The sequence below is a fragment of the Notolepis coatsorum genome (genome assembly GCF_963971535.1).
Source record: "Notolepis coatsorum genome assembly, chromosome: 19".
Classification (NCBI taxonomy): Eukaryota; Metazoa; Chordata; class Actinopteri; order Aulopiformes; family Paralepididae; genus Notolepis; species Notolepis coatsorum.
Window position 1 is genome coordinate 74,833,465 of NC_140183.1, and position 22,460 is coordinate 74,855,924.

General features: G+C 47.1%; 1 protein-coding gene across 2 annotated transcripts; it reads left to right on the top strand.

The window, feature by feature from the left end:
- Window positions 1–566: 566 nt before the first annotated feature.
- cbx3b (chromobox homolog 3b) lies at window positions 567–22,259 on the top strand. Of its 2 annotated transcripts, none has more exons than XM_084336007.1 (5): window positions 567–685; window positions 2,235–2,428; window positions 2,588–2,747; window positions 5,766–5,923; window positions 21,832–22,259. In XM_084336007.1, exons 2-5 carry the CDS (start codon window positions 2,241–2,243, stop codon window positions 21,950–21,952), a joined length of 627 nt encoding a protein of 208 aa, XP_084192133.1. In that variant the 5' UTR covers window positions 567–685; window positions 2,235–2,240; the 3' UTR covers window positions 21,953–22,259. The 2 variants fall into 2 exon arrangements, with proteins under 2 accessions (XP_084192133.1, XP_084192134.1); XM_084336008.1 differs by having other exon boundaries at window positions 576–689.
- The last annotated feature ends 201 nt before the right edge of the window (window positions 22,260–22,460 follow it).

Here is a 22,460-nt window from a genome sequence, read left to right on the forward strand (position 1 = left end):
ATAATAATAATAATAATAATAATAATAATAATAATAATAATAATAATAATAATAATAATAATAATAATAATAATAATAATAATAATAATAAAATATAATATGTAATTATGTAATGAGCATACTGCAATACTGGAACAATGGCTGCTATATGATTGCATTCATGCTGATTGCATTGTTTTGTTTTTCAAGTGCACTGCTGCCCTGTGATGAATCTCTGTCAATGTAGGTCAATTGCATCCAATTTAGGTTTGCTAAATAAATTGTCAATCTTTATTGTGATATATATTAGTGTGAATAATCCCGCAGTTTTCACTTTTCATGCCCGTTCACTTGAGACAACCTTGTTCTCTGTCCACCCAGACAGACAGTGTTGTGGCCGCGCGCGGGACAGACAGGCGGACTGCTCTGTGATTGGTCAGCGACGCGCGCGTCCCGTGTTGTCTCCTCCCGGTTTTCCTGGCGTCGTGACCTCTTCCCTTGGCAACCACTTCCTCCGAGCATCTACGGCCATCTTTAATTTTAACTCATTCATGAAAAGTTCTTTTCCTAACGTAAACAACACGCCGATTGTTACATTTGCGTACAGGCGAAGGTCGAAGGCGCTCCACGCGCACAGTTTCTAACGACACGCTCCCAAAGACAACAGTACAACACAGTGTCGGCTAAAGGCGAAGTACACCAAATCGTAGGTGCATAATATTATATAGTAAAGCATTTCTGATCATGCATTTCTGATTCGTAAATCTGTTTCGACTATTGTTCTCGGATGTTACCGAGAAGATGTTAGAGTTTTTGATCAGCAGACCGTAATTCCTTTCGAGAGAAACGGCAGGTGCTGAAACAATTAGAAATTGAATGCATTGTGTATCATCACTGTGTACAGTATGAAGGAAGGACGCAACATAACGCTCTGTTGTTTCCTTATCAATACGAGGGGATGAAAGTGTAATTTTACATGTGGTGGATGATCAGGAATGAAGTAGAATACTTTGTATCATCTTAGATCATCTATCCATAATGCTAATGAATGGCCCGATCATGTCATATAAGCCAAAAAAATGGGGGACCCTGATGTAAACAAGACAAACGTCTTCCTCTGGTCTGCATCCCCTTAACAATTGTGTGTATTGAGCCGTACTGTATTGTACCCATTCTGCAATCTGTTAAATAAAGTTTTCATTCATTCATCCATTCTCTGCTCAACCACAGAGAGGCTTCAGCTAATCCAAAACTCTGCAGCCCGACTGCTAACTAGAACCAAAAGGAGAGAGCACATTAGTCCAGTCTTAGCCGCTTTACACTGGCTTCCTGTAACATTTAGAATTGACTTTAAGGTCCTTCTCCTTACATACAAAGCTCTAAATGGACAGGGACCTAGCTACATCGCCAACACTCTAATAAATTACACACCAGCAAGAACACTGCGATCATCAGCTGCTGGACTACTAGAGGCTCCCAGAAGCAGTCAAAAGAGGATCGGTAATGCAGCCTTTATCAACTATGCCCCAAAACTATGGAACAAACTACCCCAAAACATCAGGGAAGCCAACTCGCTAGACATCTTTAAAACATCTCTTTGCTCAGGCATTTCACCGATAGATATCTGCTACCACCTAGTGGCAAGAGGAAACATCAGGGATATCCTGACACAACTTGTATTTACCTGCACTATTCTTACCCTGCCTACTCTTATACACTGCCTATCAAATTCATGTGTCGGTTATTGCACTTTTTACTTCTTACTGATGACTATTTTTAAACTGAATCATTTTAAACTATTCTTATTATTTGCTAGATCCAAATGTGAAACACTGTGATTATTTGTTCATGAATTACAGGAGTATTACTGAATAGAGAGCCTATTAGGATGCTAGATCCTAATGTGAAACACTGTGATTTGCCATATCTTGCTATGCTTGCTCATGCCTGTATTTTTTATGTCCGTTCTATTTTATAATTTGACTATTTTTTTAAACTGAATCATTTTAAACTATTTTTACTATTTGTGTTACTGAAAACTGTAAGCGGAGAGCCTATTGGGATGCTAGATCCTAATGTGAAACACTGTGATTCTACCTGTCTATCTGATTCTACCTGTCTATCTTTTTATGCTCGCTTATGCCTGTATTTTTTACTGTTGTGAAGCACTTTGAACTGCAACCTCTGTATGAAAAGTGCTATACAAATAACGTTTTTATTATTATTATTATTATTATTATTATTATTATTTGCAGGTTAAAATGAGGAAGAAACAAACGGTCAGACAGAGGAAGACAGAGGAGACAGAGGAGACGACGACGACTGAGACTGGGACGGAGACCACGACGGCGACCACAGTTGTCCAGGAATTTGTGGTGGAGAGAATAATCCGCCGAAGAGTCTCAGACGGAAGAGTGGAATATTTTCTCCAATGGAAAGGCTTCACTGAGTAAGAAGATTATATATTAGAAATATTATTTCAACACAATACATTATTATTACATTGAGTGAAATCACTTGTTTGTCTTTGAATGTCTAAATAGCAAAGTCTCTTCACTGTGAGAATAATTATAATAATCATATTAATTATTTGATATATATTTTTTAGTGCTGACAATACATGGGAGCCAGAGGATAATTTAGATTGCCCAGAGCTCATTGAAGAGTTTGTCAAAAACATCCACCTGAATGAGGAAGACGAGAGCCTTCTGTCAACAGAGCCGCATCTCATCCCTAAAGAGGAGTCGCTGGAGCAGGAGACGGAAATTGTGAGTGTCTCTCTGAATGCGCCAAGAGGAGAAATGTGACCATTTCCATGTTATTCACTCAACTTGTGCTCCTAAAGCTGAGTGATGGGAATAATGGTGTTGTTTTGTCCATTGTGTATGTCTTACAGTAGCTATAGTTTTAATATCTGCCACTAGGAAACTGTTAGTGGTCAGACATTCCTAATAGTTCTTGAGTTCTGCAACCGTTAGTTTGTTTAATATGTGCCTCTCTGTCCCTAAAGCTTTACTCAGTAAGACACTAAACGACAACAACAAACACTATAAGCTAAAATAGACTGAGAGGAGTGTGTTGTATCATAAAGTGGTTACATTTCAGTTAATATATTACGTTTACACACTGTAATTCTTATTCAACCATATTTTACCCAGATAATTGTTGCCCTGCTACACACTCATACAGTTACATACATTCCCACCAGGGGGCGCTTCTCTCCTACTGTTGACCACTGATTTCTTTTGGTGAGTTAAAGGGGCACTTCATCAAAATACAATGCGGATTTTCTTTTTACATAATCTCACACACATCCAAAAACTAAACCTTTTTGCACACATTGATTTAGTTTGACAGTTATTGAGAGTAAATTTGTTTGAATATGGCCACCAGTGATACATTGAATCCTTGTGTTGTGTTAATTACAGCACCATGAAATTATGTAGATGAAAAAATAGCGATACCATTTAAGTAATGTAGCTGACGCTTTTATCCAAAGCGACTTACAAGTTCTGTACACCAAGTCAGCAGGAAGGGTACAACTCTAGCAGCTAAGGGTCAGTGATATTGTTCGTCAAACAGTGTTGAACTTTGAGTGCTACAGTCTTGAGTGCATAGTAGTATAGACATACTAGCACAGTAGGTAGTGATATAGGCAAGGTAGATTCATTAGTAGCAGAGTGCATACTAGTAAAAGACAGTACGAAGGTTAGTAGTTTTATTTTTTTATCATTTCATTGAGCTGTAATGAACACAACACAAGGATTCAATGTCCCCGATAACATTGCTGGTGGCCATATCCAAACTACTTTACTCTCAATAACTGTCAAACTAAATGAATGTGTGCAAAACTGTTTAACGTTAGAGTTTTTGGATGCGTGTGAGATTATGTGCAAAATAAATCATTGTTTTTTGGTGAAGTGTCCTGTTAATTATGAGAACCTCAGTATTAGTATGGGACGCTAAACAAGACACCACCTATCTCCAGCCAGTTACCAGACACCACCTATCTCCAGCCAGTTACCACTACAGACACCACCTATCTCCAGCCAGTTACCAGACACCACCTATCTCCAGCCAGTTACCAGACACCACCTATCTCCAGCCAGTTACCAGACACCACCTATCTCCAGCTAGTTACCAGACACCACCTATCTCCAGCCAGTTACCAGACACCACCTATCTCCAGCCAGTTACCACTACAGACACCACCTATCTCCAGCCAGTTACCAGACACCACCTATCTCCAGCTAGTTACCAGACACCACCTATCTCCAGCCAGTTACCACTACAGACACCACCTATCTCCAGCCAGTTACCAGACACCACCTATCTCCAGCTAGTTACCAGACACCACCTATCTCCAGCCAGTTACCAGACACCACCTATCTCCAGCTAATTACCAGACACCACCTATCTCCAGCCAGTTACCAGACACCACCTATCTCCAGCCAGTTACCAGACACCACCTATCTCCAGCTAGTTACCAGACACCACCTATCTCCAGCCAGTTACCAGACACCACCTATCTCCAGCCAGTTACCACTACAGACACCACCTATCTCCAGCCAGTTACCACTACAGACACCACCTATCTCCAGCCAGTTACCAGACACCACCTATCTCCAGCCAGTTACCACTACAGACACCACCTATCCCCAGCCAGTTACCACTACAGACACCACCTATCTCCAGCCAGTTACCACTACAGACACCACCTATCTCCAGCCAGTTACCACTACAGACACCACCTATCTCCAGCCAGTTACCACTACAGACACCACCTATCTCCAGCCAGTTACCACTACAGACACCACCTATCTCCAGCTAGTTACCAGACACCACACCGATTACGAAATCCTCCTTGCAGCATGTTGAAGTGTCCTTGAGCAAGACACTTAACCCCTAACTGCTCCCGGCAAGCAGGTTGGCATCTCGCTGTCGGTGTGTGAATGTGTGAATGAGAGGCATAAGTTGTAGAGCGCTTTGGATATAAGCACTATATAAATGCAGTCCATTTATAAGGAAAATTATGAAAATACCATGATATTACCATTGATACCCTGGTTTAAATTGTATTATAGTAACTATACCATGGTATTATTTAAGTGCAAAAGTTGTACCATGGTGATAAATGAGTTTTACTACGGCAGTACCATGTTAAAACTGTTTATAATATGGCCGGTACCATGGTGAAACTGAAATGATTATCAAACTACCATGTATGATTCTGTGAGGGTTCTCTAGCTTCCAGGAATAGATGGATAGGCCTGTGACGAGGAGATCAATATATATCCTCATCTTTCTGTAGGCCTACATGCCTGTACATAATAATTTTACATATCTGTACATATCCCTTACCTACTCTTTCTAGTTACACTGCCGGCCAGTATGACTACTACCATATTGTCTTTATACTTGTATCACTGTACATATTAATACTATAAATACAAACAGATTAATGTACAATACTGTACATACATCTGATTAGCACTATACTCATTAGTACTAACTTATATATTTTGTACCCAGTTTAATCACCTGTACATTGTATATTACTATTGCACTTTACTGTTACATTTGCACTCTGGTTGGATGCCACACTTCTTTTCGTTGTACTGTACTTGTGCTGTATGATGACAATACATTTTATATCCAATCTAATCTAATAAAGGAATGTCTTATTTTTGTCTTGTCGCTGATGTTTTCCAATCTCTGACTGCTGTGCTGTGGTTAATATATATATATTTTTTGTGTGTGTTGTTGTTCTCGTTGTCTGTTTACAGTCCCAGCAGCCGCCCTACAGTGAGCAGAGACAAAGTGACCTCCAGGAGCCACACGATGACCAGCCAGAGATCCCGACCAACCACAGTGATCGTCCCGAACCCGAGTGCATCATCGGCTCCACAGACAGACAGGGAGAACTCATGTTCCTGGTTAAATGGTAACTCATCTGTCACCTTCCTCTTTATCTTTTTCTATCCCCGCTGACCTACAGATTAAAACGGTAGACTGGTTCATGTTATGGTGAATAGAAGAAGTTGGTGCAATGGCTCAAAATAAAATAAATAAAAGAGTGGAGATATATTTTAAGAATTGACATGTCGTGGCCTCTGACCTGTAGAAGTTCACTCTTGCAAAAAGAAAGCACATGATTTTTTTTTGTAAGGCCAATCAGTATTATGTGATCATGAACAACTCTCCTCCAAAACTGGAAACCAAAAAAAAATAAAGAAAACGATATTCTAATCTTGTCATAACAGCGTACAGTCTGGAGTTGCTTGACTGACGGTGAATGAGAGGGTGACTATGTGCAGTGAAATGTTGAGCTTTTAACACTTTGAATGCCATCCAAGAGTTTTCTCGTGTTTACCCCCAGCGGGTTGAATGCCCACTCACGAGAATATTCGTTTTATTCGTTTTTTTTGTATTATTAGCGATCTGAAATCATATTGCATCAAGCGAGTCTACCGTTGGAGATCCAGTCACCCCAGGCGCTCAGATGTGAAAAAAGCGCCCCCCTATCGTCTCCCAGATGGTAAATCACCCTTTTGGATTGGACTCAATGAAAATGAATGGGGGAAAAAAAACCGCACTCCACATTTTACTTCTCACTCATGTAACCGGGGTCTACCAGCTTCACTCTGGAGCCTCGGGGAATATGTGTTTTACTGTATACACGATGGATCAATCAAATGAGCGATTTTTTCGAATGGCGATCGGGAATTAGAATAAACCATTTGGATACCATCTGATCTCAGGTAAGGAATCTATGTTTTCAGTATTGGGATAATCAGACTCGTTTTCACAGATATAAGCTTTTATGTGATTGTGTGTTATCGCTGTTTGACTGTGCGCGCCGTCAGGAAATAGGAGACTTGATTTTCGGCTCGCCGCAAGAGCGTGCGTGCGTACACATTATACTATCGATAATCTAGCGTTTATTTGAAAACGATTCATGACATGGCCGAACAATGACAACGTTCTAGAATATTCCAGTAAAAGGCGATTATCATGGAATGTGTTGTTTTTTCCATGAAATCAAGTGATTTTCAAAATGGAAATGAAGCGATAAAAAAACAATCTGCCATGACAATGTTGACTGGAAAATGAGTCTTTGATAAGCGACGGGCAGATTAGACACATAGCCATAATTTAAAACATAGATTAGGCGATATTAACGTTAACATTGGAGTGGATGTGGGCATTCAAGGAAATTACACTTGGGCAGTGAAAGTGTTATAAGTGTTCTTCATTGTCATCTTTTCCATCTTTTTCAAATTCATACGTCGGACCGGAATTGTGTCGTCGACACCGGGCAGTAATCATCACGCCTCTTTCCGGGGGGAAACAACTTGGTGGGAATAAACGAGGAGGAGGCGGCAGGGTTTTTTCTTCCACGATCTAGAACTTTAGGACAATATAAACAGACGTAGATCATGCAAAAGACTATCAGGTTCCAGAAATTGTGATTACCTCATAGTGTTACGCCACACAGGGATTCACAAGCATGGGTATCCTGTTGGCTCGCCACGCTAGGGCGTACAGTATGCCATGAAATCGCAACGTCGTCCCCTTCTCTCCTCCCCTGATTTCCTATCACTATCCTATCAAATAAAGCAGAAATGGCATAATAAGAAATTCATAAGCGTAATATTAAATGTCCAGGTAGGGAAAACCCCAGCTGCTAAATGGGGGGATGCCCATGGAGGAAGATGTGGCCTGAACACTGGGGATGCACCCAATGGGAAATTCTTGGCCGAAACCGATACCGAAAATAGGAACCAGTTGGCCGAAAACCGAATGCCGAAAGGCCGAAAATGATTCATAGAATAGAATTTTTTTTTTTACCAATGTTGTTCAGCTACCCGATTGTGGAAAAATATATGATTATGGCAAAACTTAACTTAAATAATAAATAATCACTATTATGGGTCTTTTTGTATCACAAACAGTACTGTATTTGCAAATCTGGTATGTCATAAATGTATAGATGTAGCAGTACTGTCTATCTGTATGTCATATATGTCCTGATGAATTGAAAATGGGGGACCCTGATGTAAACAAGATGAAAGTCTTTCTCTGGTCTGCATCCCCTTAACAATTGTGCGTATTGAGCTGTACTGTACCCATTCTGCAATCTGTTAATAAAGTGTTCAATCAATCAATCAGAGAGAGAGAGAGAGAGAGAGAGAGGTAGATAGATAGATAGAGAGAGAGAAGACATGTGGACATCTGTGCTCTACTGAGCGCTAGGGATGGGAATTGATAAGATTTTATCGGTACGATTCCATTATCGATTCTGCTTATCAATTCGATTCCTTGTCGATTCACTTATCGATTCCTGCTACATTTATAATTTCAATAAAATAATTGGAAATGCAACAGAACTAAGCTGGTTAGAATAACAACATGCAACTTGACATTTCTGATTGTCATTTATTGTTGAGCCCCCACCAAAATGGTCGCAATTTCAAGCCCTTACAAATGTAGTGACTGCTCTGTGACACTCGTTCACCTTTTCCTGAGTCAGTTTACCCCGCTGTGCTAGCGTGAAAGGATTTTCCTGAGGTGCGTGAGAACCACTAGCTGCAGCCTCAGTCTATTGTGATCATCTAAAATGGATGAAATGGGAGAATATTTATACAGTGAAAGCATTCGTTTTCATTTAGGTTTTCCTAGTCAAGGAATCAAATAGTCTGCTATGGCTGCATGTGTGGTGCTGACATTATTGTTTTAAAATGCGCAACTGTCGGAAAAACATGGCATCGATAAGAGGAATCGATAGTCACGGAGGCATGCGATTCCAGAAATCGGACAATTAGGAACCGGTTCTCGATTCCCATCCCTACTGAGCGCACCTTTCTAGTCCCCAGATGAATGTGCTCTCTTGACTTTGGCACAGTAGACGCGCGACGTGTATGCTCGAGAATGATAATAATAATAATAATGCTCTTCAGATTATATTATCAACGACAGACAGCGTCAATGTGAGAAACACAACCCCCCCCCCTCTCGCTCTGAAGAATATGCATATTAGATCACTCAGTGATTAACCACGACGGGCATATAGTAAATAAGGATATAAAGCATGTTAAAGACGCATTTATTGGACACGTTGCGCGCGGAGTTTACATAGAAACAGCGCGACTCGGGCGGTCAGGTGGCGTAACGGAGATTGCGTTCGTCACCAACCCCGGAGCGGCTGGATTCGCCTGTTCGAATCCAGCTCACAGCTCCGGGGTTGTCACCAGCTTGGCTGGCCGTTCACACTAATACAATTGGCAGTATTAGAGGGTGGGAGAAGCTGGCGGGTGGGTCCGGGTCGTTGTAAACAGCGACTCCTACAGTTCGGTCGGGGCGCCTGCTAAGCGCGGATAGGACCTGAGTGGGATAGTGTGATCCTTCCACACGCTACGCCCTCTCAGTGAGAATCCGCGCTGCCAGGTGAAAAGAAGCGGTTGATTGGCTAGACGTGTGTCGGAGGAAGCACGTGATAGCCTCCACTCTCCCAGACCGACTGTGGGGGGTAAGTGCGCAGCGACCAGGAAGGGGATTGGGAATTGGCATAACGACTAACATTGGGATGGGAGAAAATCTGAGGAAAAAGGAGGGGGGAAAAGATCAATAAAAAAAATAAAACAGCACGACTCCCCCGAGTCCCAAGAGGAGTTATCACAGGCTGCAGAACGCAGGACTGAAGAGCTCACGTTGAGCATGTAATGACTGAAGCCGCGTTTTGATGACATCATCACAACAACACGTGTTAGGTTACAGGTTGTTTCTGTTTCGGTGATATATTTTCGGTGAAAAAACTCTTTCGGCCGAAAGCCGAAAGGGCATTTTTGGCCATTTTCGGCTGAAAACTTTCGGTGGCCAAAATTTCGGTGCATCCCTACTGAACACGGATCTTTTCACAATATCGGAAACACTCTTTGACCAGTGTTGGAAAGTAATTGCGTAACCTGAACCACTAACAAAACGGATGTTTAAAAATATATGTTGTTTTTTGCTGACAAACCTTTACACAGATCAGATACAATGGCGATCTACAGGTACAGAGTTTGTATTTGCCCCCAACAGTATAGGCTTGGCCGAAAGTAGAGCTAAAGTACCTGGATGAACCAGTCTGATGTATTCTCAGATGAACCAGTCTTGATGTATTCTCAGATGAACCAGTCTGATGTATTCTCAGATGAACCAGTCTGATGGGGCGACAGTGGCTCAGGAGGTAGAGCAGTCGTCTGGCAATCCGGAGGTTCCCGGTTCGATTCCCGCTCCTCCCGGGCAGCGTGTCGAGGTGTCCTTGAGCAAGACACTTAACCCCTAATTGCTCCTGATGAGCAGGTTGGCACCTTACATGGTTGCCTCCGCCGTTGGTGTGTGAATGTGTGAGTGAATGGGTAAAATGTGAGTAACAAATTGTAAAGCGCTTTGGATAAAAGCGCTATATAAAAAAGCAGCCATTTACCATATATTCTTAGATGAACCAACCAGTCTTGATGTATTCTTAGATGAACCAACCAGTCTGATGTATTCTCAGATGAACCAGTCTGATGTATTCTCAGATGAACCAGTCTGATGTATTCTCAGATGAACCAGTCTGATGTATTCTCAAATGAACCAACCAGTCTGATGTATTCTCAGATGAACCAGTCTGATGTATTCTCAGATGAACCAGTCTGATGTATTCTCAGATGAACCAGTCTGATGTATTCTCAGATGAACCAGTCTGATGTATTCTCAGATGAACCAGTCTGATGTATTCTCAGATGAACCAGTCTGATGTATTCTCAGATGAACCAGTCTGATGTATTCTCAGATGAACCAGTCTGGTGTATTCTCAAATGAACCAACCAGTCTGATGTAATCCCAAATGAACCAGTCTGATGTAATCGCAGTGCAGCTGTTCATCAGTGTCACACCACAGTGTACTAGGAGGCAGACGAATGATAAGGGACAGTAGTGAATGTCTAGTAATCCAGTCTGAGCTGTTTTAGGGAATAGGAAATAACATGTATATATATATATTATATATAATGTAAATATTAGGTTTGTATTTCCCTTTGCTATGTGAAGTACTGTACAGATATGATTTATTTGATATGGCAAGTGAAAAAGGTCCTCACAGACATTAACATGTGTATTGAGAGTAATCGCGATGCAATGTGTAACGATATTGGCATCTTTTTTAATAACTGACATAATTTAATCCTCCAAGCCCATCGCACAGTGTGACACCCACCCCCCACCCCCCCCCCCCTCTCAGAAACGAGGAGCGCGTGCTGACATTGAAAGTACGCCTCGGCAGCTTTACTTAGGAGACCTGACACACGAGGGAATACAAGGGGGGGACAAATATTTAATAAAGATAATGTTGATAGCGGCCAGAAAAGCAATAACAAGACTGTGGTACAAAGAAGACCCACCGACAATAGCACAATGGGTAGGAATAGTGGAGGAGATACAGGATATGGAGAGGATAACACACATGCTGAGGTTACAGGAAGAGAAATTTGGAGAAAGATGGGGAAAGTGGGAGGATTACAAGGGGAACGAAAACGACATCATAGAGCAGGGGTGGCCAACCCGCGGCTCGCGAGCCGCATGCGGCTCTTTGCCCGTCAATGTGCGGCTCTTCCATCCATAAAAAAAAAAAAAAATCTTTTTCTTTTTTCTTTTTTTTTTATGTCACTCATTCCATAAGGACGTAGAATAAACATTTACAATTTTTTTTTAAATGGTCCATTTGCATGTTCTTGGTATCTGAATCTAGGGACATATATGGATCAGTGTCCGAAATAGTGTGTCTGTTACTAGGCTTGAGTAAATTGTAATGAACCAAAGGAGAATATCAATTCTATTTAATTTTTTTTTTTATCTTTGACTGTAAATAACACCATGCTAAAATTTACCAGACCTGAAAAATCTAAGCAAATGAATAAAGGGAAGATGATTAAACAGAAGGTTTTGTAGATACAGTACTGAATTCTGCCATCTTTTTTATAATGTAAATTTCTCCACCATTTTTCATCATATTGCAACACCATTTTGCAAGACGTTCACAGAAAGGTAGAGAAACTAACTGCGTTCTGTTTTATGGCAATAACGTTCAGGTTTGTGGGAGATAATCCCAAAAAATAAGAGAAATTAAAAAGTAAATCCAGAAGCCAGATGATTGACAGGGGCTGGTGTGAGCTGGGTAGGGTAGTTTTTCTAAATTTGAAAGCCCTGAGTCTCTTCCTTCAAAAGACTACACTCACTTTTGGCTGTGCCACTTCCTCCTGTCAATATGCGCCGGTTTCCGACTCAATGCCCTGAGATTTCTATAATCTTATATTTCACTAATAACAGTTAAAATAATTGGTAAACAAACGTAATGCTGAAAATATACACTTTTACTGTATATCTCGGGCTTAAGAGGTTAACCCTGTGAGGCCCAAATTAAAAAGAAATTAGCAACTTCAGAGGCCAGAGGGTGGGACATATAAACACATTTACTATCAAATAGCCTTGTGAGGCTGAACAACAGGACCAATTGACTATACATGTGCTTAAAGGGGAACTATGTTATAAATGGCTTTTTTCAGTGTTTACCATTGTTTCTTAGCTATGTGGACTTATATTAATAGGATATATGTCTCTAATTCTCATATTGGCGAATTCTTCCAATTCTCCTCTCACAATATTCACCCTCACTGAACTGAGTCATCTGAAAATGTGCATATCTGTGATGTCAGAGATTTCTCAGCTGCATAATAATGTGGCAGTTGATGTGGCAGTTGGCACCAGGCCACACAGTGGTTGGAGCCCAGCCTCAAAACAGCTTAAGATCTTGAGGTAGAAAAATGCGGTTTTTAGTACTTGATTCGAAATACAAAACAATGCATTTTTTTTTGAAAAAAACCTAGGTGTTCCATAGACTCACAGGAATTGTGTAAAAGTGCCCAAATAGTGAAAGAAATAGTAAAATAGTTCCCCTTTAACATTTTTTAAATAAACATTATTTTTTTAAATGGCTAAAAGTGATTTTGTAATTTTGCAACCGTGGGTCTCACAGGGTACTTTTAACCCTGTGAGGCCCAAATAAAAAAGACATTAGCAACTTCAGAGGCCAGAGGGTGAGACCTATAAACACATGAAGGGTGCCGTGACTGAAAAAAAAGGTTGAGAAACGCTGGTATATGGTGTGGCTCTTTGTGGTACCACAGTCATTTTTGTGGCTCTTAGTCTCTGACTGGTTGGCCACCCCTGTCACAGAGGAAGAACCAAATGCATCACAAGAGGGCGAAGGGTAAAGGAGGAAAGAGGTTCAAGGAGGGTCTCTGAGCCCATGTCACACACTTTTGACTTAGTTAGCATTTTCTGATTTTTTTTTTATTTTTTTTTTGGGGTATTACAATTGTATTATATTTTTTGTACTTTATTATTTATGTCTGTTTAACAATGTTGTATTATGGGTTCCATTTTTGTGTAAGTGTTGTTTGTCTATAAATGTTAATAAAAATTTAAGTTTAAAAAAAAAAAAAAAAAAAAGTACGCCTCGGCACCGGAGTGTGAATAAATAAAACGACAATATCAAACCAGGCGACCGCCGCCGTCGTCCTCACGCATCCCCTCCACTGTGTGTGTGTGTGTCTCTTCACGCATCCCCTCCACTGTGTGTGTGTGTGTCTTTTCACGCATCCCCTCCACTGTGTGTGTGTGTGTCTCTTCACGCATCCCCTCCACTGTGTGTGTGTGTGTCTCTTCACGCATCCCCTCCACTGTGTGTGTGTGTGTCTCTTCACGCATCCCCTCCACTGTGTGTGTGTGTGTCTCTTCACGCATCCCCTCCACTGTGTGTGTGTGTGTCTCTTCACGCATCCCCTCCACTGTGTGTGTGTGTGTCTCTTCACGCATCCCCTCCACTGTGTGTGTGTGTGTCTCTTCACGCATCCCCTCCACTGTGTGTGTGTGTGTCTCTTCACGCATCCCCTCCGCTGTGTGTGTGTGTGTCTCTTCACGCATCCCCTCCACTGTGTGTGTGTGTGTCTCTTCACGCATCCCCTCCGCTGTGTGTGTGTGTGTCTCTTCACGCATCCCCTCCGCTGTGTGTGTGTGTGTCTCTTCACGCATCCCCTCCGCTGTGTGTGTGTGTGTCTCTTCACGCATCCCCTCCACTGTGTGTGTGTGTGTCTCTTCACGCATCCCCTCCACTGTGTGTGTGTGTGTCTCTTCACGCATCCCCTCCACTGTGTGTGTGTGTCTCTTCACGCATCCCCTCCACTGTGTGTGTGTGTGTCTCTTCACGCATCCCCTCCACTGTGTGTGTGTGTGTCTCTTCACGCATCCCCTCCGCTGTGTGTGTGTGTGTCTCTTCACGCATCCCCTCCACTGTGTGTGTGTGTGTCTCTTCACGCATCCCCTCCGCTGTGTGTGTGTGTGTCTCTTCACGCATCCCCTCCGCTGTGTGTGTGTGTGTCTCTTCACGCATCCCCTCCGCTGTGTGTGTGTGTGTCTCTTCACGCATCCCCTCCACTGTGTGTGTGTGTGTCTCTTCACGCATCCCCTCCACTGTGTGTGTGTGTGTCTCTTCACGCATCCCCTCCACTGTGTGTGTGTGTCTCTTCACGCATCCCCTCCACTGTGTGTGTGTGTGTCTCTTCACGCATCCCCTCCACTGTGTGTGTGTGTGTGTCTCTTCACGCATCCCCTCCACTGTGTGTGTGTGTGTCTCTTCACGCATCCCCTCCACTGTGTGTGTGTGTGTCTCTTCACGCATCCCCTCCACTGTGTGTGTGTGTGTCTCTTCACGCATCCCCTCCGCTGTGTGTGTGTGTGTCTCTTCACGCATCCCCTCCGCTGTGTGTGTGTGTGTCTCTTCACGCATCCCCTCCGCTGTGTGTGTGTGTGTCTCTTCACGCATCCCCTCCACTGTGTGTGTGTGTGTCTCTTCACGCATCCCCTCCACTGTGTGTGTGTGTGTCTCTTCACGCATCCCCTCCACTGTGTGTGTGTGTGTCTCTTCACGCATCCCCTCCGCTGTGTGTGTGTGTGTCTCTTCACGCATCCCCTCCGCTGTGTGTGTGTGTGTCTCTTCACGCATCCCCTCCGCTGTGTGTGTGTGTGTCTCTTCACGCATCCCCTCCGCTGTGTGTGTGTGTGTCTCTTCACGCATCCCCTCCACTGTGTGTGTGTGTGTCTCTTCACGCATCCCCTCCACTGTGTGTGTGTGTGTCTCTTCACGCATCCCCTCCACTGTGTGTGTGTGTGTCTCTTCACGCATCCCCTCCGCTGTGTGTGTGTGTGTCTCTTCACGCATCCCCTCCGCTGTGTGTGTGTGTGTCTCTTCACGCATCCCCTCCGCTGTGTGTGTGTGTGTCTCTTCACGCATCCCCTCCACTGTGTGTGTGTGTGTCTCTTCACGCATCCCCTCCACTGTGTGTGTGTGTGTCTCTTCACGCATCCCCTCCACTGTGTGTGTGTGTGTCTCTTCACGCATCCCCTCCACTGTGTGTGTGTGTGTCTCTTCACGCATCCCCTCCGCTGTGTGTGTGTGTCTCTTCACGCATCCCCTCCACTGTGTGTGTGTGTGTCTCTTCACGCATCCCCTCCACTGTGTGTGTGTGTGTCTCTTCACGCATCCCCTCCGCTGTGTGTGTGTGTCTCTTCACGCATCCCCTCCACTGTGTGTGTGTGTGTCTCTTCACGCATCCCCTCCACTGTGTGTGTGTGTGTCTCTTCACGCATCCCCTCCACTGTGTGTGTGTGTGTCTCTTCACGCATCCCCTCCACTGTGTGTGTGTGTGTCTCTTCACGCATCCCCTCCACTGTGTGTGTGTGTGTCTCTTCACGCATCCCCTCCACTGTGTGTGTGTGTGTCTCTTCACGCATCCCCTCCACTGTGTGTGTGTGTGTCTCTTCACGCATCCCCTCCGCTGTGTGTGTGTGTGTCTCTTCACGCATCCCCTCCACTGTGTGTGTGTGTGTCTCTTCACGCATCCCCTCCGCTGTGTGTGTGTGTGTCTCTTCACGCATCCCCTCCGCTGTGTGTGTGTGTGTCTCTTCACGCATCCCCTCCGCTGTGTGTGTGTGTGTCTCTTCACGCATCCCCTCCACTGTGTGTGTGTGTGTCTCTTCACGCATCCCCTCCACTGTGTGTGTGTGTGTCTCTTCACGCATCCCCTCCACTGTGTGTGTGTGTCTCTTCACGCATCCCCTCCACTGTGTGTGTGTGTGTCTCTTCACGCATCCCCTCCACTGTGTGTGTGTGTGTCTCTTCACGCATCCCCTCCGCTGTGTGTGTGTGTGTCTCTTCACGCATCCCCTCCACTGTGTGTGTGTGTGTCTCTTCACGCATCCCCTCCGCTGTGTGTGTGTGTGTCTCTTCACGCATCCCCTCCACTGTGTGTGTGTGTGTCTCTTCACGCATCCCCTCCACTGTGTGTGTGTGTGTCTCTTCACGCATCCCCTCCACTGTGTGTGTGTGTGTCTCTTCACGCATCCCCTCCACTGTGTGTGTGTGTGTCTCTTCACGCATCCCCTCCACTGTGTGTGTGTGTGTCTCTTCACGCATCCCCTCCGCTGTGTGTGTGTGTGTCTCTTCACGCATCCCCTCCACTGTGTGTGTGTGTGTCTCTTCACGCATCCCCTCCGCTGTGTGTGTGTGTGTCTCTTCACGCATCCCCTCCGCTGTGTGTGTGTGTGTCTCTTCACGCATCCCCTCCGCTGTGTGTGTGTGTGTCTCTTCACGCATCCCCTCCACTGTGTGTGTGTGTGTCTCTTCACGCATCCCCTCCACTGTGTGTGTGTGTGTCTCTTCACGCATCCCCTCCACTGTGTGTGTGTGTCTCTTCACGCATCCCCTCCACTGTGTGTGTGTGTGTCTCTTCACGCATCCCCTCCACTGTGTGTGTGTGTGTCTCTTCACGCATCCCCTCCGCTGTGTGTGTGTGTGTCTCTTCACGCATCCCCTCCACTGTGTGTGTGTGTGTCTCTTCACGCATCCCCTCCGCTGTGTGTGTGTGTGTCTCTTCACGCATCCCCTCCGCTGTGTGTGTGTGTGTCTCTTCACGCATCCCCTCCGCTGTGTGTGTGTGTGTCTCTTCACGCATCCCCTCCACTGTGTGTGTGTGTGTCTCTTCACGCATCCCCTCCACTGTGTGTGTGTGTGTCTCTTCACGCATCCCCTCCACTGTGTGTGTGTGTCTCTTCACGCATCCCCTCCACTGTGTGTGTGTGTGTCTCTTCACGCATCCCCTCCACTGTGTGTGTGTGTGTCTCTTCACGCATCCCCTCCACTGTGTGTGTGTGTGTCTCTTCACGCATCCCCTCCACTGTGTGTGTGTGTGTCTCTTCACGCATCCCCTCCACTGTGTGTGTGTGTGTCTCTTCACGCATCCCCTCCGCTGTGTGTGTGTGTGTCTCTTCACGCATCCCCTCCACTGTGTGTGTGTGTGTCTCTTCACGCATCCCCTCCACTGTGTGTGTGTGTGTCTCTTCACGCATCCCCTCCACTGTGTGTGTGTGTGTCTCTTCACGCATCCCCTCCGCTGTGTGTGTGTGTGTCTCTTCACGCATCCCCTCCGCTGTGTGTGTGTGTGTCTCTTCACGCATCCCCTCCGCTGTGTGTGTGTGTGTCTCTTCACGCATCCCCTCCGCTGTGTGTGTGTGTGTCTCTTCACGCATCCCCTCCACTGTGTGTGTGTGTGTCTCTTCACGCATCCCCTCCACTGTGTGTGTGTGTGTCTCTTCACGCATCCCCTCCACTGTGTGTGTGTGTGTCTCTTCACGCATCCCCTCCGCTGTGTGTGTGTGTGTCTCTTCACGCATCCCCTCCGCTGTGTGTGTGTGTGTCTCTTCACGCATCCCCTCCGCTGTGTGTGTGTGTGTCTCTTCACGCATCCCCTCCACTGTGTGTGTGTGTGTCTCTTCACGCATCCCCTCCACTGTGTGTGTGTGTGTCTCTTCACGCATCCCCTCCGCTGTGTGTGTGTGTGTCTCTTCACGCATCCCCTCCGCTGTGTGTGTGTGTGTCTCTTCACGCATCCCCTCCGCTGTGTGTGTGTGTGTCTCTTCACGCATCCCCTCCGCTGTGTGTGTGTGTCTCTTCACGCATCCCCTCCACTGTGTGTGTGTGTGTCTCTTCACGCATCCCCTCCGCTGTGTGTGTGTGTCTCTTCACGCATCCCCTCCGCTGTGTGTGTGTGTCTCTTCACGCATCCCCTCCACTGTGTGTGTGTGTGTCTCTTCACGCATCCCCTCCACTGTGTGTGTGTGTCTCTTCACGCATCCCCTCCACTGTGTGTGTGTGTGTCTCTTCACGCATCCCCTCCGCTGTGTGTGTGTGTGTCTCTTCACGCATCCCCTCCGCTGTGTGTGTGTGTGTCTCTTCACGCATCCCCTCCGCTGTGTGTGTGTGTCTCTTCACGCATCCCCTCCGCTGTGTGTGTGTGTGTCTCTTCACGCATCCCCTCCGCTGTGTGTGTGTGTGTCTCTTCACGCATCCCCTCCGCTGTGTGTGTGTGTCTCTTCACGCATCCCCTCCGCTGTGTGTGTGTGTGTCTCTTCACGCATCCCCTCCGCTGTGTGTGTGTGTGTCTCTTCACGCATCCCCTCCGCTGTGTGTGTGTGTGTCTCTTCACGCATCCCCTCCGCTGTGTGTGTGTGTCTCTTCACGCATCCCCTCCGCTGTGTGTGTGTGTGTCTCTTCACGCATCCCCTCCGCTGTGTGTGTGTGTGTCTCTTCACGCATCCCCTCCGCTGTGTGTGTGTGTCTCCTCACGCATCCCCTCCACTGTGTGTGTGTGTCTCTTCACGCATCCCCTCCACTGTGTGTGTGTGTCTCTTCACGCATCCCCTCCACTGTGTGTGTGTGTGTCTCCTCACGCATCCCCTCCACTGTGTGTGTGTGTCTCTTCACGCATCCCCTCCACTGTGTGTGTGTGTGTCTCTTCACGCATCCCCTCCGCTGTGTGTGTGTGTCTCTTCACGCATCCCCTCCGCTGTGTGTGTGTGTGTCTCTTCACGCATCCCCTCCGCTGTGTGTGTGTGTCTCTTCACGCATCCCCTCCGCTGTGTGTGTGTGTCTCCTCACGCATCCCCTCCACTGTGTGTGTGTGTCTCTTCACGCATCCCCTCCACTGTGTGTGTGTGTCTCTTCACGCATCCCCTCCACTGTGTGTGTGTGTGTGTGTCTCCTCACGCATCCCCTCCACTGTGTGTGTGTGTCTCCTCACGCATCCCCTCCACTGTGTGTGTGTGTCTCCTCACGCATCCCCTCCACTGTGTGTGTGTGTGTCTCTTCACGCATCCCCTCCACTGTGTGTGTGTGTCTCCTCACGCATCCCCTCCACTGTGTGTGTGTGTCTCCTCACGCATCCCCTCCACTGTGTGTGTGTGTCTCTTCACGCATCCCCTCCACTGTGTGTGTGTGTCTCTTCACGCATCCCCTCCACTGTGTGTGTGTGTCTCCTCACGCATCCCCTCCACTGTGTGTGTGTGTCTCCTCACGCATCCCCTCCACTGTGTGTGTGTGTGTCTCCTCACGCATCCCCTCCACTGTGTGTGTGTGTCTCTTCACGCATCCCCTCCGCTGTGTGTGTGTGTCTCTTCACGCATCCCCTCCGCTGTGTGTGTGTGTCTCTTCACGCATCCCGTCCGCTGTGTGTGTGTCTCTCTTCACGCATCCCCTCCGCTGTGTGTGTGTGTGTCTCTTCACGCATCCCCTCCACTGTGTGTGTGTGTGTCTCTTCACGCATCCCCTCCGCTGTGTGTGTGTGTGTCTCTTCACGCATCCCCTCCGCTGTGTGTGTGTGTGTCTCTTCACGCATCCCCTCCGCTGTGTGTGTGTCTCTTCACGCATCCCCTCCGCTGTGTGTGTGTGTGTCTCTTCACGCATCCCCTCCACTGTGTGTGTGTGTGTCTCTTCACGCATCCCCTCCGCTGTGTGTGTGTCTCTTCACGCATCCCCTCCGCTGTGTGTGTGTGTGTCTCTTCACGCATCCCCTCCGCTGTGTGTGTGTGTGTCTCTTCACGCATCCCCTCCACTGTGTGTGTGTGTCTCTTCACGCATCCCCTCCACTGTGTGTGTGTGTGTCTCTTCACGCATCCCCTCCGCTGTGTGTGTGTGTCTCTTCACGCATCCCCTCCACTGTGTGTGTGTGTCTCTTCACGCATCCCCTCCACTGTGTGTGTGTGTGTCTCTTCACGCATCCCCTCCGCTGTGTGTGTGTGTCTCTTCACGCATCCCCTCCACTGTGTGTGTGTGTGTCTCTTCACGCATCCCCTCCGCTGTGTGTGTGTGTCTCTTCACGCATCCCCTCCACTGTGTGTGTGTGTGTCTCTTCACGCATCCCCTCCGCTGTGTGTGTGTGTGTCTCTTCACGCATCCCCTCCGCTGTGTGTGTGTGTCTCTTCACGCATCCCCTCCACTGTGTGTGTGTGTGTCTCTTCACGCATCCCCTCCGCTGTGTGTGTGTGTCTCTTCACGCATCCCCTCCACTGTGTGTGTGTGTGTCTCTTCACGCATCCCCTCCGCTGTGTGTGTGTGTCTCTTCACGCATCCCCTCCACTGTGTGTGTGTGTGTCTCTTCACGCATCCCCTCCGCTGTGTGTGTGTGTCTCTTCACGCATCCCCTCCGCTGTGTGTGTGTGTCTCTTCACGCATCCCCTCCACTGTGTGTGTGTGTGTCTCTTCACGCATCCCCTCCACTGTGTGTGTGTGTGTCTCTTCACGCATCCCCTCCGCTGTGTGTGTGTGTGTCTCTTCACGCATCCCCTCCACTGTGTGTGTGTGTCTCTTCACGCATCCCCTCCACTGTGTGTGTGTGTCTCTTCACGCATCCCCTCCACTGTGTGTGTGTGTCTCTTCACGCATCCCCTCCACTGTGTGTGTGTGTCTCTTCACGCATCCCCTCCACTGTGTGTGTGTGTGTCTCTTCACGCATCCCGTCCGCTGTGTGTGTGTGTCTCTTCACGCATCCCCTCCACTGTGTGTGTGTGTGTCTCTTCACGCATCCCCTCCACTGTGTGTGTGTGTGTCTCTTCACGCATCCCCTCCACTGTGTGTGTGTGTGTCTCTTCACGCATCCCCTCCGCTGTGTGTGTGTGTCTCTTCACGCATCCCCTCCACTGTGTGTGTGTGTGTCTCTTCACGCATCCCCTCCGCTGTGTGTGTGTGTGTCTCTTCACGCATCCCCTCCACTGTGTGTGTGTGTGTCTCTTCACGCATCCCCTCCGCTGTGTGTGTGTGTGTCTCTTCACGCATCCCCTCCACTGTGTGTGTGTGTGTCTCTTCACGCATCCCCTCCACTGTGTGTGTGTGTGTCTCTTCACGCATCCCCTCCGCTGTGTGTGTGTGTCTCTTCACGCATCCCCTCCACTGTGTGTGTGTGTGTCTCTTCACACATCCCCTCCACTGTGTGTGTGTGTGTCTTTTCACGCATCCCCTCCACTGTGTGTGTGTGTGTCTCTTCACGCATCCCCTCCACTGTGTGTGTGTGTGTCTCTTCACGCATCCCCTCCGCTGTGTGTGTGTGTGTCTCTTCACGCATCCCCTCCACTGTGTGTGTGTGTGTCTCTTCACGCATCCCCTCCGCTGTGTGTGTGTGTGTCTCTTCACGCATCCCCTCCGCTGTGTGTGTGTGTGTCTCTTCACGCATCCCCTCCACTGTGTGTGTGTGTGTCTCTTCACGCATCCCCTCCACTGTGTGTGTGTGTGTCTCTTCACGCATCCCCTCCACTGTGTGTGTGTCTCTTCACGCATCCCCTCCACTGTGTGTGTGTGTGTCTCTTCACGCATCCCCTCCACTGTGTGTGTGTCTCTTCACGCATCCCCTCCACTGTGTGTGTGTGTGTCTCTTCACGCAGGAGGAACTCCGACGACGTGTCACTGCTGTCAGCCCGCGAGGCCAGCGCTCGGTGTCCCCAGGTGGTCGTGGACTTCTATGAGAAGAAGCTGACCTGGCACTGCGGGGACGAGGAGCAGTGAGCTGTGTGTGACTGAGTGTGTATATGGGCGTGTGTGCGTGCAGGGAAGAGTGAGCGTGTGTGTGTGTGTTGTGTACAGGAGCGTGGAGGTGAATTTAACAAACGGCTTTGTTCAGCTCCGAGGCTTGGGTTTACCCTCCGTTGAGTGCCCCTCCCTTCAGCGTGACATTCGAGGCACAACTGTGTGAAATTACATCATGCGTATTAATTGCGTCGATTTACACATTCTGGCGAGGTGTGAGAGGAACCCCAGCGGGTGTGTTTTTAAACGTCCTCTCTCACCTCGTGGTGGTGCTCAGTGAGGTCATTGTGCCTTTAAGAGGGAGGGGGGGGGGGGGTGGGGGTTAATGGGAGACCTGAACTAATCTTTGTGTCGACTAAGAGCACTTGGATAAAAGTTCACACAACTAACCTGTAGCGCGGCGTCATTCTGGCGTCCCATCTAGTAGCAGACACACAACCACTGTGGACGTGTCCCGTGTCTCATTAGCTCCAGTTTAGAGTCCTAC

Bases quoted from the DNA above. Each gene is read 5' to 3' on its own strand.
- cbx3b (XM_084336007.1), top strand. From the start codon at position 2,241: ATGAGGAAGAAACAAACGGTCAGACAGAGGAAGACAGAGGAGACAGAG. The intron at 2,429-2,587 runs GTAAGAAGATTA...TATATTTTTTAG, and splicing joins CAATGGAAAGGCTTCACTGA to TGCTGACAATACATGGGAGC. The intron at 5,924-21,831 runs GTAACTCATCTG...CTCTTCACGCAG, and splicing joins CTCATGTTCCTGGTTAAATG to GAGGAACTCCGACGACGTGT.